The sequence below is a fragment of the Entelurus aequoreus genome, linkage group LG06 (genome assembly GCF_033978785.1).
Source record: "Entelurus aequoreus isolate RoL-2023_Sb linkage group LG06, RoL_Eaeq_v1.1, whole genome shotgun sequence".
NCBI lineage: Eukaryota > Metazoa > Chordata > Actinopteri > Syngnathiformes > Syngnathidae > Entelurus > Entelurus aequoreus.
The window spans coordinates 76,492,692-76,513,399 of NC_084736.1; the positions used below are offsets into that span (position 1 = coordinate 76,492,692).

The 20,708-nt window shown below is 36.6% G+C and overlaps 1 protein-coding gene across 3 annotated transcripts in view; it reads left to right on the top strand.

The window, feature by feature from the left end:
- Positions 1-692: 692 nt before the first annotated feature.
- Positions 693-20,708, top strand: part of LOC133652609 (adenosine receptor A2a-like) — a 28,988-nt gene continuing 8,972 nt past the window's right edge. The window contains exons 1-4 of one of the 3 annotated variants that reach the window (XM_062051556.1): positions 693-736; positions 816-945; positions 3,701-3,842; positions 9,639-10,256. In XM_062051556.1, the coding sequence (XP_061907540.1) occupies positions 9,919-10,256 (338 nt within the window). In that variant the 5' untranslated portion in view covers positions 693-736; positions 816-945; positions 3,701-3,842; positions 9,639-9,918. Of the gene's footprint in view, positions 946-3,700; positions 3,843-9,638; positions 10,257-20,708 lie in introns of all 3 variants that reach the window. The other 2 variants (XM_062051554.1, XM_062051555.1) reach the window with 2 other exon arrangements.

Genomic DNA, 20,708 nt, shown 5'->3' on the forward strand with positions numbered 1-20,708 from the left:
ATGGCTATGAGTTTTTTTTGCCCCCTTGGCCTCAGTCTGGACCCCATCTCCAGGGGCCCCTCATCCCCAGCGTTTACAGTTGGCAGACCCGTCAGCGATCCTGTTCTGTCTCCCTGTAATGTTTTATCTGATCTTGAATGGGATTGTTCTGAAAATCTTAATTTCTCCTCGGGGATTAATAAAGTATTTCTGATTCAGCATCGAAGGTTGAAATTTGGGGTTAAATCACCAAAAATGATGTCCGGGCGCGGCCACCGCTGCTGCCCACTGCTCCCCTCACCTCCCAGGGGGTGATCAAGGGTGATGGGTCAAATGCAGAGGATAATTTCACCGCACCTAGTGTGTGTGTGACAATCATTGCTACTTTAACTTTAACTAATTCTGACTTTGAAAATTCTGGAGACAATACCACATAATGACAATGTGGAAAGGTTTTTAAACATTTTTTTTTGCAATCCGGCCCGCCGGACGTTCTACATCATTTTTTTTTAGACCTTTAGCATCAAAAGTGTATTTGCCATTATGGAGTGCAGTGATGTTTTTACATGACCGTAAGTCTTGAACTAAGAAAGTATTTCAATGGTTGAAATCTGCACTTTTGAGTGTTATAGGAGTTATTACGGTAATCTACGTCACGGCAGCTCAGACCAGGAACAAAGCAGAGTGGGCGGGGTTTGTTTTCAGAGCCGCCAGCACCAAACGTGTGTCAGAAACGAATGCGGAAGCACATTTTTAGGTGATAATATATCATATTGTAGGTGTTTATTCCACTTTACAGTCATATGTTGCTGTTTGTTACATTTTGTTGTGTTTAGCTTCCATTGTGAAAGATACACAACTATCGAGGAGCTGGTCTGAGAAGTAAAAGAGGAGCGACGTCAGGCTAAGACAACTTAGAGCCAGGGGTGTCCAAAGTGCGGCCCGGGGGCCATTTGCGGCCCGTAGGTATTTTTTTAACGGCACGTTTTTAGAATTCTGTCGGACATTGTGACTTTTGGTATTAGTGTTCCTGAAGAAAAAGGAACCCAAACACACATACTGAGCAGCAGATTTTTACAGCTAAATGTGTATATATAATTGATATTTATTAGGGGTGTAACGGTACACAAACATTTCGGATAGGTACATACCTCGGTTTAGTGGTCACGGTTCGGTTAATTTTTCATAAGAAAACAACAAAATATACATTCTTTGGTTATTTATTTACCAAATTTGTAAACAATGGCATAACATACATATACACACAGGGTCCATTGCCAGGGTTAATGTGGTCAACATATATAAACTAAAAACTAAATAAGATAAGGCTCAGAATGGTTTCTTAACAAAATCTTTCTACATATAAAGTGCTTTTTTTGATTAATTGAGACTTTTATTAGTAGATTGCACAGTACAGTACATATTCCGTACAATTGACCACTGAATGGTATCACCCCAATAAGTTTTTCAACTTGTTTAACTTGGTCCACGTTAATCAACATTAAACTGCCTCAAGTTGTTGCTCAGATTAAATAAAATGACAAAACTTTTCTTCTACATATAAAAAGTGCAACATTAAACAGTTTCAAGTCAACTCAGCCTCAGATTAACTTTTCTTTTCCCCCCCAGCCTTGCTAACTTGGCAGTAAGAGGATATATGTGACCTGTGCTGGCAAAATGAGTCACAATGAGGACATTTTAAAAACGGAGTTATTGTTATTTACACATTCTCCATCTAAAGACCTTCAAAATGATATATGGTTTGTTGGAATCGGACAGAAAATGACCGAGTTACATCCGATTGAAGTCGACCAAGTTTGAGGGTCCGTTTTGAGAAAAACCAGCTTAAAGTTTACTGTTCCGGAACAGAATGTTCCAAAACAAAACTCCATAGCAACCATACCTTAAAAGTCCTTATAGCAACACCAAAATTGGTACAATTAAAGTCAAATCCCATGTCTAAAGGAAAAATATATATTCAACTCTATTGAAATCGGTTATGTACAAAAATTTCAACACTGTTATGTCACACTTTTTTTGTTCACTGGTCAGTTTGTCAGCTGGTCAGCTGTCCGTAATATTCCTGACCAGCAGCACTAAGAAGATTCGCCGACTGCAGTGAATTTAGTGCACTTGCAACCGCCTGTGTACCCTCTCCACCTTCTAATCCATTACGGAATGTAAAACAGTCTAACTTATCCACAAAAATAATAATTAAATGTTCGAAAATCACCTTTTTTCACATAATATTCCGCTCGAATTACTGTGTTGTTTTTCATCAGGGCGCTGCCGTGATACCACAATGCACCGCGCGGGGTGATTCAACCAATGAGGGTACGCCTCACAGCGACCCTTAGCAACAAGCCGGATTTGTTTACGTCGGGACAGGTTTAAAAACTCGAATTGTATTGGTTCAGAATGGCGTCGTTGGGAATTCCATGCTCATTTTTAGAAAGTACGTAAACTTGGCGTCACAATGATACCAAATATGGCTAGGGGGATTCCCCCTTATTGCCGCGAGTGAGCGTTGAAAACACTGGATTTTCTCAAGGAATTTTACCACAAAGGACTAATTTCTGAAGACATACCTCGTACAAAACCTTCAAATAAAGGTGATTTAAGATGTTTTCTTGCTATTTCGATGATTGGGATCGCTAGATTGTGGCTTTATGGACTCATTTTTGTGAAAATCTCAATTTCAACCAAGATACATTTTTTTTCACTTATTTGCCTGTAGCTCAAAATTAGCCTGTGCGCATTCCGACTCATTTTGCCAGCACGGGTCACATGTGGGCTCATTGTTATTCCACCATAGAAATGGGTCAAAATCTCATTCTTAATGCAATATGGACTTATATCTGCTGCTATTAAAACATTTGTTATTGCTTTAGCCCTGCCTGACTCGCCGAGGAGAGGCTGCTTGAATGCGGTGGTGACGCTTCAAATGGGTAAGCATGTTTGACGTGTTGTCAGAAGCAACTGCCGAACAATGTCGGCAAACCTCCGTCCTCCATTGTTGTATCACACCGAAGTGTTCCCAAACGGGAGGAGGGTCTTCCAGCTCTGGATTTTACATGTTGTCCTAGCCCGGTCGTTGCTAGCATGCCGTGTGTTGTGCCTCGGTGTGCATTGTTTACACAACGTGCGGTACGCTACTTAATATGTCCGTGTGGAAACTCGTTCGGTACACCTCCGAACCGAACCGAAACCCCGGTACCGAAACGGTTCAATGCAAATACACGTACCGTTACACCCCTAATCTTTATATATAATTTACATTTATTCAATGTGTACCCCGAGTCAAAATATTTGCCCAGCTCTGCCTTACGCGCTTCTAAGGCTCCAAAGAGTCCAGTGCTCCTGGTAGGTGAAACCCTATATTGCACTTTAAGGTTTGGATGCAGTGTACGCCGCACATAATAAAATGATAAGAGAGGCTTCCAGAAAACTATCAAATCTATTCTGAGCCCTTCAATTGGAGAAACCTGGAAGAATCAATTAAAATGAGGATAAGCATTACTATAATGCTGCTCTGAATTAACAACCAAAAACCAGGACCCACGGTCCTTACACAAATGGGTTTGTAATGGACAAATCCATTAAGGATCTAAGATGGCCCATTTAGAGGGAGTGTCAACATCATCCAGCCTATAAAATGTTCTATTATGGCTTGGCGTGACTCATCATCCAGCTCAGGTGTCACACTTCAATGTGTCACCAGGGGATAGGATGCCCACAGCAAGTGGGCTTTTAGTTGCTGGTCTTGTGCTGCGTGCAGACGGACTGTGACAGACGTGTTGACAACTCTACTTCAAAAACTCTCTGTGGACGCCGAGAGGACGTTTTCCTAAAGGACAGCAGAGGTAAGTTGTTTTGATTGCTGGGGATAGCCAACTTGAGTGTCAGCATCAATGTTATTGTTATGTTATTGGGGTGGCGTGGCTCAGATGGTAGAACGGTTAGCCCGAAACTGGAGGTTGCAGGTTCAAATCCAGCTTCCGCCTTCCTAGAGTGTCCTCGGGGAAGACACTTCACACCACTTTGCACCCAGTGCCAGCCACATCATGGGATTTAGTATGGGGAACATATTCACCATTAATTAGTTGCTTATTAACATGCACATTAGTAACATATTGGCTCTTAATTAGTCATTATTAAGTACTTATTAATGCCTTATTCTGCATGGCCTTATTATACAACCAGTAAGCCATTAACTAAGAGTCTTCCCTCAATAACCTCAGAATTATTGCTTTTTAGTAACCCTAACCCTAACTCTAATATGTTCCCCTAGTGTCCAAATAACTCTAAATGAAGTCTTTCTTACTTAGAATATGTTCCCCATACTAAAGTGTTACCATATACTGTATATATATGTAACAAAGACTTAATTTAGAGTTATTTGGTTAGGGTTAGGGTTAGGGTTATAATAAGGCCGTGCAGAATAAGGCATTAATAAGTACTTAATAATGACTAATTAAGAGCCAATATGTTACTAATTTGCATGTTAATAAGCAACTAATGGTGAATATGTTCCCCATACTAAAATGTTACTATATATATATAACCAGTAAAGTGTTACCATATATATATATATATATATATATATATATATATATATATATATATATATATATATATATATATATATATATATATATATATATATATATATATATATATATATATATATATATATATATATATACATACATACAGTACATACACAAATACAGTGCATACCTACATACTCAAAGTTCGTACATCCACACGCACATTCACTATACAAACATACACATACTGTACATACACATTCACTGTACAACATACATACTGTATACACATACTGTACATATACATTCACTGTACAAACATATACACATACTGTACATATACACATATACATTCACTGTACAAACATACATATACACATACTGTCCATATACATTCACTGTACAAACATACATATACACATACATGTACATATACATTCACTGTACAAACATACATATACACATACATGTACATATACATTCACTGTACAAACATACATATACACATACTGTACATATACATTCACTGTACAAACATACATATACACATACTGTACATAAACATTCACTGTACAAACATATACACATACTGTACATATACATTCACTGTACAAACCCACATATACACATACTGTACATATACATTCACTGTACAAACACATATACACATTTTGTACATATACAAGTACATATACATACATACACTCATGCACATAATAACGTTTCATCAAACATATATTAACGTTGTTGCCCTAGGGTAAACTGGGTAACACATGGCACACTGACAAAGCTTAACCTATTGCTACTATAACAATCTACAAGGTTAATATAGGTTGCTTCTCTTCCTTCCCCTCCATTTTTCTGCATTCTTTCGTATCTCAAGTTATCATTACGTATATGTATTGTTGCATTTGAACAACTGTATTGTTGATAATAGAGGTAATTAATGTTATTATTTATTATCAATAGTGATATTTCTCCTGGTATTTGTATTGCTCCATTTGTAGTGTAATAATGCTCATTGTCATTTCTGTATTATTTATTATTTTCGCTAACTGCGTATTTGCTATCACTTTTACCATCATATTTGTACATGTCGTATTTGCTGATGTTGATTAATTCTAAAAATTTATCTTAATCAGGAAACATTACTAATGATGTTCCATAAAATTGTTTTTTAATTTTTTCAAAAAGATTCAAATTAGCTAGTTTTTCTCTTCTTTTTTTCGGTTGAATTTTAAAGAGTCGAAATTGAAGATAAACTATGTTTCAAAATTTAATTGTGATTTTTTTTCGTGTTTTCTCCTCTTTTAAACCGTTCAATTAAATGTAAATATCATTCATTATTAATAATAACATAGAGTTAAAGGTAAATTGAGCAAATTGGCTATTTCTGGCAATTTATTTAAGTGTTTATCAAACTGGTAGCCCTTCGCATTAATCAGTACCCAAGAAGTAGCTCTTGGTTTCAAAAAGGCTGGTGACCCCTGATCTAGAGATTTAAAACTTGAATAATAATAATACTGAATAATGACACATTTTTTTTTACCAAAACCCTTTGGGGTCCACGGGATCAAGCCTGAGTGGAGGCCTAAATGTATATTTTTTATACATATATTGTATCGGTTTTTAAAATAAATGGCCCCCGCTTGCTTTGATTTTTCAGTGTGCGGCCCTCAGTGGAAAAAGTTTGGACACACCTGATATAGGTCATCAAATCTCAGCGACAAGCTGTAATATCTTACTGAGATCATTTAGGACCAAAACACTTAAAGGCCTACTGAAAGCCACTACTACCGACCACGCAGTCTGATAGTTTATATATTAATGATGAAATCTTAACATTGCAACACATGCCAATACGGCCGGGTTAACTTATAAAGTGCAACTTCCCAGGAAACTTCCGCTTGAAAACGTCGCGGTTTGATGACGTATGCGCGTGACGTCACGAGGTCAAGGGAAGTGTTTGGACCCGATTCAAATACCTCTGTTTTCTTCGACAAAATTCCACAGTATTCTGGACATCGTGTTGGTGAATCTTTTGCAATGTGTTTAATGGACAATGGAGACTGCAAATAAGAAAGTTGTAGGTGCGATCGGTGGAGCGGCGGACTACAGCAACACCAACACCAGGAGGTTGTGTTGTGTTTTGAGCAGGATAGCAGACGCACTACAGTGAGTAAGCCCGCTGCCGCATCTAAGTTAGCTTCTGTTTTTTTAGCTTCGAAAAGCTGAATATTATTAATCGTGAATTTACATGTTCATGGTTTAATAGTATTTTTGATCTTCTGTCTATCCTTCCAGTCAGGTTTTTTTTAAATGTAGTTTCTATCTGCATTTGAGACTGCTATGCTATCACGTTGGCTACATAGCTAGGTTAGCTTCTGTTTTTTTAGCTTCGCCAAGCTGAACATTATTAATCGTGTATTTACATGTTCATGGTTTAATAGTATTTTTGATCTTCTGTCTATCCATCCAGTCAGGTTTTTTTTAAATTTAGTTTCTATCTGCATTTGAGACTGCTATGCTATCACGTTGGCTACATAGCTAGGTTAGCTTCTGTTTTTTTAGCTTCGAAAAGCTGAATATTATTAATCGTGAATTTACATGTTCATGGTTTAATAGTATTTTTGATCTTCTGTCTATCCATCCAGTCAGGGTTTTTTTTAAATTTAGTTTCTATCTGCATTTGAGACTGCTATGCTATCACGTTGGCTACGTTGCTAGGTTAGCTTCTATTTTTTTTTAGCTTCGCAAAGCTGAATATTATTAATCGTGTATTTACATGTTCAGTCGCTGTAAATGTCCATTTCGCGTGCTCGACTCTCATTTTCAAGAGGATATAGTATCCGAGGTGGTTTAAAATACAAATCTGTGATCCACAATAGAAAAAGGAGAGAGTGTGGAATCCAATGAGCCAGCTTGTACCTAAGTTACGGTCAGAGCGAAAAAAGATACGTCCATCACTGCCTCTCAAGTCGTTCCTCATCTACGAATCTTTCATCCTCGCTCAAATTAATGGGGTAATCGTCACTTTCTCGGTCCGAATCTCTCTCGCTCCATTGTAAACAACGGGGTATTGTGAGGAATACTAGCTCCTGTGACGTCACGCTACTTCCGGTACAGGCAAGGCTTTTTTTTATCAGCGAGCAAAAGTTGCGAACTTTATCGTCGATTTTCTGTACTAAATCCTTTCAGCAAAAATATGGCAATATCACGAAATGATCAAGTATGACACATAGAATGGATCTGCTATTCCCGTTTAAATAAAAAAAATTCATTTCAGTAGGCCTTTAAAACAAGTAAAACACTCTAACGTAAAATCTGCTTAGTGAGAAGAATGATCTTATCAGACAGAAAATAAGCAAATATCACCCTTATTTGAGATATTTCATCTTACTTAGATGTCAGGTTTTGCAGTGAAGACAGCCATGACATTATGTTCCTTACAAGTGTATGTCAACTTTTGACCACGACTGTAAACGTGAAGGTGGAGCAGCATTGGCGTTGTTAGGCCTATTTTAGGGGGGCTCAAGCCCCCCTAAAATGTTCTTAAGCCCTCCTAAATAATTTGGTGTTAAAAAAATAAAAGTTTTTTTTTTTTTTTTTACAAATGTCGACATATTCATTATAAAGTGGCCTGAATATGAGTTGAAATAAATAATCATATAACCTGTCATTATTCACTCAGTTTCCCCTCACTTCATAGCGTAAGGTAGAGAGCCCCTTTAGTGCGTCGGTATCCAATCCATAAAACTTGTTCATATAGAAAATGCCCACATCACTCAAAATCCAGTCCGCATTTTCTCTGCGACCTTGCTTGCGGTCCTGCAGGTGTACGAAGCACATTAGCACACAGCACTGCAGAACAAGAACCTTGTGTCTGCCATTGTAAATAATTTAGTTTTTAAGTTTTGTGTTTCTTGTAGAATCTATATAAAGTAATATACATTAGCCTATTGTTAAAATAATGAAAAAAAACATCATTAAATATATTTGTTTTATTGTATTGTTACATTAATAGCTGTTGTATTATTATAGGATGGCTTGTTAAACATTTCATAGGATTTTCAGGGGGTGGAAAAACCAACATATTTAATATAAAATGTAAAATTAATAAATAAAGAAAAAGAAAAAGAAAAAAATGGTTAAAAACCATCGTCCCGGGGAGCATTTAATTTCGTCCCGTGCATTTTTTTTTACCATCCCCGGGACGACGGGACTACGTTAATCTCAAACCCTGGAAGTTACATTTTATTGTTTGCATTATTTGTTTCAGCATTGCACTTTGAAGATGGTCCCTCAGCTCTTTGACAGCTTTGGCTCTTTTTCAGATCAGCAGAAGTCTTTCTTATTTACAGTATATATAAACGTTTCTTATTTCTATTCAGACTTCCATATATATTTAATTTCCATAACGGCTTGCCATAATATATATATATAAATATATTATATACAAGCCAAATTATCCCGATCCAGATATTACTTTAATTCAAGTAATTAAGTAATATTTCCAGGGCTTGAATTTACAACCATTTTAGTCACATATGTGCCCAAAATGAAATCTGTGCAACTTCAAAATATTTGGGAACAAACAATTATTGTATTGTGAGCGAAAGTGGTGGCATTAGCCTCTAAGTTGTGAAGGAATAACATAGAGGCTAATGCCACCACTTTCATTGTGTTTCAGTGTATCTTGAAGCATCATGCAAGTCATTGTTTCTTGTTGATGCTGTAAACAAAATGTCACTGTGCAAACCCATGTTTGTTGTTGTACTGAACACACATTGAAAATAAACCCACGGAAATAATAATAATAACGATGATTAATTTCTAAGTCTTTGTTAGCCGTTTGTGAAGTTTTGTGCTTGTGCGCTAAGTTCGCTCGCATCCTGTGCATCTCCTGGGGGCTAAGCCCCCCCTGTCCTTAAAAGCTAGTGACGCCCCTGTGGAGCAGTAAGCAAAATGAATACTACTATTAAATACATTTTTAAAAAACACAAATGCTTTCCTATTGGCTGAGTCTTTAGCGTGTTGCGGCTGAGTCTTTAGCGTGTTGCGCCACGCTTCCTCCTTTGTCAAATCATTTCCTCTTTGTGTCTTCTGCAGCGACTTAGTTCCATTGATGCAGCGTTGCTGGCGTGCTCTCAGCCCCTCAAGAGGTTCATGGGAAAATGCCGCGGAGGGGAAGGACCTGAGGGAAGAGGCTTCTCTCGGGCGGGAAAGGACTGTTCCGCGTTTAGCGACTTGGACTTTTATCTGAGGTTCCGGCTGAGCAGGTAGCGAGGACGGGGCAGGATGCGAGTCCGAGCGCCGGCGGGGCCGTCGCTATGCTGGTAGAGGTGAGGTCTCCTCCCTCCTCGTCAATGACACTTCACATTTGTCCACCATGCTGGACAACCCTGCCGTCTCTGCCCCTTACATCACGCTGGAGCTGCTGATCGCCATCTTCTCCGTGTTGGGCAACGTGCTGGTGTGTTGGGCCGTGTTCCTCAACAGCAACCTGCAGAGCCACACCAACTTCTTCGTGGTGTCGCTCGCCGTGGCCGACATCGCGGTGGGCGTCCTCGCCATTCCGTTCGCCATCGTCATCAGCGTGGGCTTCTGCTCCAACTTCTACGGATGCCTCTTCATCGCCTGCTTTGTGCTCATCCTCACCCAGAGCTCCATCTTCAGCCTGCTGGCCATCGCCATGGATCGCTACATTGCCATCAAGCTGCCGCTCAGGTCAGTTTTGGGTCCTTTGATTGGAAAAGTTGTACCTCCAGAACTTGTTTCGCTTTCCAGGACTGTAGTTGTGGTATCAGGTCCACGTTCCTTTGACATGTGACCATAGAGCCACACGTCACTGAGTCACCAACGCCGAGTACGCAGTGGTAGTTTTATGTCAAACGCATTTAAAGAGGGTTAATTTGATTTAATCTCATTTCAACTCTTCCAACTTCAAAATATTCAGCCTGTTTGGGAATCGTGTGCTCTACTTCAACAATTCTAAAAAAAATTCCCGGTTTTTCAGGAATTCCGCAATACCATTTCTCAATTCAACATGTTACTACTTAAACATTTCTCGACCGATTTGAAAAATTCCAACACCAACCATCAAGGTTTTTTTTTACCATTTTCAAAAAATTCCCGCTTTTCCAGAAATTCCCAATTTTTTGGTAAATTCCCATTGAAATCAATGGGACATTCTTCAAAGTTTCACAACTTTCACATTTTTCATCTGATTCCAACTGTTCCAACTTCAAAATATTCAGCCTGTTTGGGAATCGTGTGCTCTACTCCAACAATTCTAAAAAAAATTCCCGGTTTTTCAGGAATTCCGCAATACCATTTCTCAATTCAACATGTTACTACTTAAACATTTCTCGACCAATTTGAAAAATTCCAACACCAACCGTCATGTTTTTTTTTTTACCATTTTCAAAAAATTCCCGCTTTTCCAGAAATTCCCAATTTTTTGGTAAATTCCCATTGAAATCAATGAGACATTCTTCAAAGTTCCACAACTCCCACATTTTTCCTATTCCAACTGTTCCAACTTCAAAATATTCAGCCTGTTTGGGAATCGTGTGCTCTACTGCAACAATTCTAAAAAAAATTCCCAGTTTTTCAGGAATTCCGTAATACCATTTGTCAATACAACATGTTACTACTTAAACATTTCTCGACCGATTTGAAAAATTCCAACACCAACCGTCATGTTTTTTTTTTTTTACCATTTTCAAAAAAAATTCCGCTTTTCCCGATATTCCCAATTTTTTAGTAAATTCCCATTGAAATCAATGGGACATTCTTCAAAGTTCCACAACTCCCACATTTTTCATCTGATTCCAACTGTTCCAACTTCAAAATATTCAGCCTGTTTGGGAATCGTGTGCTCTACTCCAACAATTCTAAAAAAAAAATCCCGGTTTTCCAGGAATTCCGCAATACCATTTCTCAATTCAACATGTTACTACTTAAACATTTCTCGACCGATTTGAAAAATTCCAACACCAACCGTCATGTTTTTTTTTTTTACCATTTTCAAAAAATTCCCGCTTTTCCAGAAATTCCCAATTTTTTGGTAAATTCCCATTGAAATCAATGGGACATTCTTCAAAGTTTCACAACTCCCACATTTTTCATCTGATTCCAACTGTTCCAACTTCAAAATATTCAGCCTGTTTGGGAATCGTGTGCTCTACTTCAACAATTCTAAAAAAAATTCCCGGTTTTTCAGGAATTCCGTAATACCATTTGTCAATACAACATGTTACTACTTAAACATTTCTCGACCGATTTGAAAAATTCCAACACCAACCGTCATGTTTTTTTTTTTTTACCATTTTCAAAAAAAATTCCGCTTTTCCCGATATTCCCAATTTTTTAGTAAATTCCCATTGAAATCAATGGGACATTCTTCAAAGTTCCACAACTCCCACATTTTTCATCTGATTCCAACTGTTCCAACTTCAAAATATTCAGCCTGTTTGGGAATCGTGTGCTCTACTCCAACAATTCTAAAAAAAAAATCCCGGTTTTCCAGGAATTCCGCAATACCATTTCTCAATTCAACATGTTACTACTTAAACATTTCTCGACCGATTTGAAAAATTCCAACACCAACCGTCATGTTTTTTTTTTTTACCATTTTCAAAAAATTCCCGCTTTTCCAGAAATTCCCAATTTTTTGGTAAATTCCCATTGAAATCAATGGGACATTCTTCAAAGTTTCACAACTCCCACATTTTTCATCTGATTCCAACTGTTCCAACTTCAAAATATTCAGCCTGTTTGGGAATCGTGTGCTCTACTTCAACAATTCTAAAAAAAATTCCCGGTTTTTCAGGAATTCCGTAATACCATTTGTCAATACAACATGTTACTACTTAAACATTTCTCGACCGATTTGAAAAATTCCAACACCAACCGTCATGTTTTTTTTTTTTACCATTTTCAAAAAATTCCCGCTTTTCCCAAAATTCTACATTTTTTTGTAAATTCCCATTGAAATCAATGAGACATTCTTCAAAGTTCCACAACTTTCACATTTTTCATCTGATTCCAACTGTTCCAACTTCAAAATATTCAGCCTGTTTGGGAATCGTGTGCTCTACTTCAACAATTCTAAAAAAAATTCCCGGTTTTTCAGGAATTCCGTAATACCATTTGTCAATACAACATGTTACTACTTAAACATTTCTCGACCCATTTGAAAAATTCCAACACCAACCGTCAAGTTTTTTTTTTACCATTTTCAAAAAATTCCCGCTTTTCCAGAAATTCCCAATTTTTTGGTAAATTCCCATTGAAATCAATGGGACATTCTTCAAAGTTTCACAACTCCCACATTTTTCATCTGATTCCAACTGTTCCAATTTCAAAATATTCAGCCTGTTTGGGAATCGTGTGCTCTACTTCAACAATTCTAAAAAAAATTCCCGGTTTTCCAGGAATTCCGCAATACCATTTGTCAATACAACATGTTACTACTTAAACATTTCTCGACCGATTTGAAAAATTCCAACACCAACCGTCATGTTTTTTTTTTACCATTTTCAAAAAATTCCCGCTTTTCCAGAAATTCCAAATTTTTTGGTAAATTCCCATTGAAATCAATGAGACATTCTTCAAAGTTCCACAACTCCCACATTTTTCCTATTCCAACTGTTCCAACTTCAAAATATTCAGACTGTTTGGGAATCGTGTGCTCTACTTCAACAATTCTAAAAAAAAATCCCGGTTTTCCAGGAATTCCGCAATACCATTTCTCAATTCAACATGTTACTACTTAAACATTTCTCGACCGATTTGAAAAATTCCAACACCAACCATCAAGTTTTTTTTTACCATTTTCAAAAAATTCCCGCTTTTCCAGAAATTCCCAATTTTTTGGTAAATTCCCATTGAAATCAATGGGACATTCTTCAAAGTTTCACAACTCCCACATTTTTCATCTGATTCCAACTGTTCCAACTTCAAAATATTCAGCCTGTTTGGGAATTGTGTGCTCTACTTCAACAATTCTAAAAAAAATTCCCGGTTTTTCAGGAATTCCGTAATACCATTTGTCAATACAACATGTTACTACTTAAACATTTCTCGACCGATTGTAAAAATTCCAACACCAACCGTGAAGTTTTTTTTACCATTTTCAAAAAATTCCCGCTTTTCCAGAAATTCCCAATTTTTTGGTAAATTCCCATTGAAATCAATGAGACATTCTTCAAAGTTCCACAACTCCCACATTTTTCCTATTCCAACTGTTCCAACTTCAAAATATTCAGCCTGTTTGGGAATTGTGTGCTCTACTTAAAAAATTTAAAAAAAATTCCAGGTTTTCCTGAAATTCCATAATACCATTTCTCAATTCAACATCCATCCATCCATCCATTTTCTACCACTTATTCCCTTCGGGGTTGCGGGGGGCGCTGGAGCCTATCAACATGTTACTATTTAAACATTTCTCGACCGATTTGAAAAATTCCAACACCAACCATTAAGTTTTTTTTTACCATTTTCAAAAAAATTCCCGCTTTTCCCAAAATTCTAAATTTTTTTGTAAATTCCCATTGAAATCAATGAGACATTCTTCAAAGTTCCACAACTCCCACATTTTTCCTCTGATTCCAACTGTTCCAACTTCAAAATATTCAGCCTGTTTGGGAATCGTGTGCTCTACTTCAACAATTCTAAAAAAAATTCCCGGTTTTTCAGGAATTCCGTAATACCATTTGTCAATACAACATGTTACTACTTAAACATTTCTCGACCGATTGTAAAAATTCCAACACCAACCGTGAAGTTTTTTTTTACCATTTTCAAAAAATTCCCGCTTTTCCAGAAATTCCCAATTTTTTGGTAAATTCCCATTGAAATCAATGAGACATTCTTCAAAGTTCCACAACTCCCACATTTTTCCTATTCCAACTGTTCCAACTTCAAAATATTCAGCCTGTTTGGGAATCGTGTGCTCTACTTCAAAAATTAAAAAAAAATTCCAGGTTTTCCCGAAATTCCATAGTACCATTTCTCAATTCAACATCCATCCATTTTCTACCACTTATTCCCTTCGGGATTGCGGGGGGCGCTGGAGCCTATCAACATGTTACTATTTAAACATTTCTCGACCGATTTGAAAAATTCCAACACCAACCATCAAGTTTTTTTTTACCATTTTCAAAAAAATTCCCGCTTTTCCCAACATTCTACATTTTTTTGTAAATTCCCATTGAAATCAATGAGACATTCTTCAAAGTTCCACAACTTTCACATTTTTCATCTGATTCCAACTGTTCCAATTTCAAAATATTCAGCCTGTTTGGGAATCGTGTGCTCTACTGCAACAATTCTAAAAAAAATTCCCGGTTTTTCAGGAATTCCGCAATACCATTTCTCAATTCAACATGTTACTACTTAAACATTTCTCGACCGATTTGAAAAATTCCAACACCAACCGTCATGTTTTTTTTTTTACCATTTTCAAAAAATTCCCGCTTTTCCAGAAATTCCCAATTTTTTGGTAAATTCCCATTGAAATCAATGAGACATTCTTCAAAGTTCCACAACTCCCACATTTTTCATCTGATTCCAACTGTTCCAACTTCAAAATATTCACCCTGTTTGGGAATCGTGTGCTCTACTTCAAAAATTTAAAAAAAATTCCAGGTTTTCCCGAAATTCCATAATACCATTTCTCAATTCAACATCCATCCATCCATCCATCCATCCATTTTCTACCACTTATTCCCTTCGGGATTGCGGGGGGCGCTGGAGCCTATCATGTTACTATTTAAACATTTCTCGACCGATTTGAAAAATTCCAACACCAACTATCAAGTTTTTTTTTACCATTTTCAAAAAAAATCCCGCTTTTCCCAAAATTCTACATTTTTTTGTAAATTCCCATTGAAATCAATGAGACATTCTTCAAAGTTCCACAACCCCCACATTTTTCATCTGATTCCAACTGTTCCAAGTTCAAAATATTCAGCCTGTTTGGGAATCGTGTGCTCTACTTCAACAATTCTAAAAAAAATTCCCGGTTTTCCAGGAATTCCGTAATACCATTTGTCAATACAACATGTTACTACTTAAACATTTCTCGACCGATTTGAAAAATTCCAACACCAACCGTGAAGTTTTTTTTTTACCATTTTCAAAAAAATCCCGCTTTTCCAGAAATTCCCAATTTTTTGGTAAATTCCCATTGAAATCAATGAGACATTCTTCAAAGTTTCACAACTCCCACATTTTTCATCTGATTCCAACTGTTCCAACTTCAAAATATTCAGCCTGTTTGGGAATCGTGTGCTCTACTTCAACAATTCTAAAAAAAAATCCCGGTTTTCCAGGAATTCCGCAATACCATTTCTCAATTCAACATGTTACTACTTAAACATTTCTCGACCGATTTGAAAAATTCCAACACCAACCGTCATGTTTTTTTTTTTACCATTTTCAAAAAATTCCCGCTTTTCCAGAAATTCCCAATTTTTTGGTAAATTCCCATTGAAATCAATGGGACATTCTTCAAAGTTCCACAACTCCCACATTTTTCCTCTGATTCCAACTGTTCCAACTTCAAAATATTCAGCCTGTTTGGGAATCGTGTGCTCTACTGCAACAATTCTAACAAAATTTCACGGTTTTTCAGGAATTCTGTAATACCATTTGTCAATACAACATGTTACTACTTAAACATTTCTCGACCGATTTGAAAAATTCCAACACCAACCGTGAAGTTTTTTTTTGACCATTTTCAAAAAATTCCCGCTTTTCCAGAAATTCACAATTTTTTGGTAAATTCCCATTGAAATCAATGAGACATTCTTCAAAGTTCCACAACTCCCACATTTTTCATCTGATTCCAACTGTTCCAACTTCAAAATATTCAGCCTGTTTGGGAATCGTGTGCTCTACTTCAACAATTCTAAAAAAAATTCCCGGTTTTTCAGGAATTCCGTAATACCATTTGTCAATACAACATGTTACTACTTAAACATTTCTCGACCGATTTGAAAAATTCCAACACCAACCGTCAAGTTTTTTTTTACCATTTTCAAAAAAATTCCCGCTTTTCCAGAAATTCCCAATTTTTTGGAAAATTCCCATTGAAATCAATGAGACATTCTTCAAAGTTCCACAACTCCCACATTTTTCATCTGATTCCAACTGTTCCAACTTCAAAATATTCAGCCTGTTTGGGAATCGTGTGCTCTACTTCAACAATTCTAAAAAAAATTCCCGGTTTTTCAGGAATTCCGTAATACCATTTGTCAATACAACATGTTACTACTTAAACATTTCTCGACCGATTTGAAAAATTCCAACACCAACCGTCATGTTTTTTTTTTACCATTTTCAAAAAATTCCCGCTTTTCCAGAAATTCCCAATTTTCTGGTAAATTCCCATTGAAATCAATGAGACATTCTTCAAAGTTCCACAACTCCCACATTTTTCCTATTCCAACTGTTCCAACTTCAAAATATTCAGCCTGTTTGGGAATCGTGTGCTCTACTTCAACAATTCTAAAAAAAATTCCCGGTTTTTCAGGAATTCCGCAATACCATTTCTCAATTCAACATGTTACTACTTAAACATTTCTCGACCGATTTGAAAAAATTCCAACACCAACCGTCAAGTTTTTTTTTTACCATTTTCAAAAAATTCCCGCTTTTCCAGAAATTCCCAATTTTTTGGTAAATTCCCATTGAAATCAATGAGACATTCTTCAAAGTTCCACAACTCCCACATTTTTCCTATTCCAACTGTTCCAACTTCAAAATATTCAGCCTGTTTGGGAATCGTGTGCTCTACTTCAACAATTCTAAAAAAAATTCCCGTTTTTTCAGGAATTCCGTAATACCATTTCTCAATTCAACATGTTACTACTTAAACATTTCTCGACCGATTTGAAAAATTCCAACACCAACCATCAAGTTTTTTTTTTTACCATTTTCAAAAAATTCCCGCTTTTCCAGAAATTCCCAATTTTTTGGTAAATTCCCATTGAAATCAATGAGACATTCTTCAAAGTTCCACAACTCCCACATTTTTCATCTGATTCCAACTGTTCCAACTTCAAAATATTCAGCCTGTTTGGGAATCGTGTGCTCTACTTCAACAATTCTAAAAAAAATTCCCGGTTTTTCAGGAATTCCGCAATACCATTTCTCAATTCAACATGTTACTACTTAAACATTTCTCGACCGATTTGAAAAAATTCCAACACCAACCGTCAAGTTTTTTTTTTACCATTTTCAAAAAATTCCCGCTTTTCCAGAAATTCCCAATTTTTTGGTAAATTCCCATTGAAATCAATGAGACATTCTTCAAAGTTCCACAACTCCCACATTTTTCCTATTCCAACTGTTCCAACTTCAAAATATTCAGCCTGTTTGGGAATCGTGTGCTCTACTTCAACAATTCTAAAAAAAATTCCCGTTTTTTCAGGAATTCCGTAATACCATTTCTCAATTCAACATGTTACTACTTAAACATTTCTCGACCGATTTGAAAAATTCCAACACCAACCATCAAGTTTTTTTTTTTACCATTTTCAAAAAATTCCCGCTTTTCCAGAAATTCCCAATTTTTTGGTAAATTCCCATTGAAATCAATGAGACATTCTTCAAAGTTCCACAACTCCCACATTTTTCATCTGATTCCAACTGTTCCAACTTCAAAATATTCAGCCTGTTTGGGAATCGTGTGCTCTACTTCAACAATTCTAAAAAAAATTCCCGGTTTTTCAGGAATTCCGCAATACCATTTCTCAATTCAACATGTTACTACTTAAACATTTCTCGACCGATTTGAAAAATTCCAACACCAACCGTGAAGTTTTTTTTTTACCATTTTCAAAAAATTCCCGCTTTTCCAGAAATTCCCAAATTCTCAAATAAGGGTGATATTTGCTTATTTTCTGTCTGATAAGATAATTCTTCTCACTAAGCAGATTTTATGTTAGAGTGTTTTACTTGTTTTAAGGATTTTGGTCCTAAATGATCTCAGTAAGATATCACAGCTTGTTGCTGAGATTTGATGACCTATATTGAGTAAAACATGCTTGAAACTAGAATATCAACTGTTGCAAAGCTGTGTCATCAACACTCACAAGTATAAAATTACTTTTTTAAAGTAATCATTTCTTACTTCAAGCATGAAAAAAAAAATCATGATGCCGAGCGCATATCATTATGTCAAGATAATGGCACTAGCATTTACTTATTTAAGAATATTTTTCAACATATTGAGCAAAAAGGTCTATTTTTTTTTTTTTACCAAGAAAAGTGCCCTTAATAGTGAGAATATACTTATTTTAAGGTATTTTTGGGTTCATTGAGATGAGCTAATTTTACTTGTTTTGGAAAGTCTTGACAAGCCAAATTTTCTTGTTCTATTGGCAGATAATTTTGCTTAATTCAAGTAAAATGCCCCTAACTTTTTTTTTTTTTTTCTTGTTTTTGAACACTGACTTTTTTGCAGTGTACACCTCAACACCCCCCCCCCCCATCTCCCGAATTCGCAGGTCTCAAGGTTGGCAAGTATGGTGTGGACATTCATGAACTAGTATTAAAACAATGTAAATAAATATGTACTCTTGGGGGCCTCCTAGTGACCGCGGGGCCCTCAGCAGCCGCTTCGTTGGCTTATACCTTGGGTGGGCTCTGGTGGGGATGAGGCCTCTGAAGTAGAAATTGTGGGTCTCAATATGTGGCCTTTGACTGTAATTGCTTCAGCAGACCATGTCAAAGTCCCATCTCTTCACATGTCAGATGTTGATATTAGCGACACTCCCATTGACAGTCTTTTCAACTTTGACCTTTTGTCGTTTCATGGAAGTGCACCTCGGAGACTTTGTGTTTCCTGTTTCCAGCAGACACTTTTCACACGCGCCGTCTCTGCATCGGTTTTTGCATCTCCGACGGGGCGACGGGGGGGGAGGGCGGCGGTTGTTGTTGCATCGTTGACATTTGCACTTTAACATCCGAAGAATGTGCTAGAAACAAACTGTCTCAGCTGCTCTCCCACACTGCGTGGCAGTCATACTGAAACCAGACTAAAAAAAGACTAGTTTGTTGATAATTATTTTGACTCTTAAAGACCAGGAAGTAATCTTCTCATTCGTACCATATTTGGACTTCAATTGCTTGAATAGTATCGATACCAAGGCTATCAATATCGGATCAATATAAGATATTTCCTATGTTTGTTTTCACAAATATCTGTGTTTTATTCGTCGATATAGTTAAGTTTATACAGTATATTGTTTACGAACTCAGGGAATCTGTTTTTGGACTTTGAGAGGTGGCAATAAGACAAAACATTTGAATGAGCACCAATACAATTTATTGGATTGGCTGGCTGACTGACAGGATGTTGGCATAAGCAAAATCGAAACTGAAACTAACTACAGTGTTTCCCATAAACTGCCAAGATACCTGTGGCGGTGGGGGCGTGGCTATGGGCGTGGTCACCATGACATCATCGACTAATTTGCGTAATTTACTACAATGATATGATTATCTCTAAAAAGGCTCAAAAAATGTATACTTACTAATTAATAATAACAGTTTTGTTTTAAACGTCCATCCATCCATCCATTTTACAATATAATTACAACACTTTATGTACATATTTATATACAGATTTGAACAATAAATTATTCACTGAAATATATTTATTAATTGTGGTTCTTACAAAAAATATATCTTACAAAATATAAAAGCTAAAATGTCTCTTAAAGCTCTGCCCCTTTAATTAGTGCATACTAAATAATTTAACTTTAGCTTACTACTACAACCATATTATTTACCAGCAACATAAAGTGAAACAGAGGCAGAGGTGTCCTGTCACAGTCAGTAACAAATAAACAGAAAACAGTAGTGGTCAAATACAAATAAGGCAACAAGAGAAGTATCCTACACTTCTCTTTTGTAAAGTAAATCTGAACAGCCTATATGGGCATCTACATCAACTATATGATTTGCCTGAGAAGCTGGACAGGACAAAAAAAAAAAAAAACACTTTTTAAAAAATTTTTTTTAATTTGTGGCGGACGTAATTCTTTCGTGGCGGGCCGCCACAAATAAATAAATGTGTGGGAAACACTGAACTATTGTGTGCATATTTACTTTTGACTTCGGATAATTTGTGATAATTAAATATTTTTGAACATACAGCAGTTT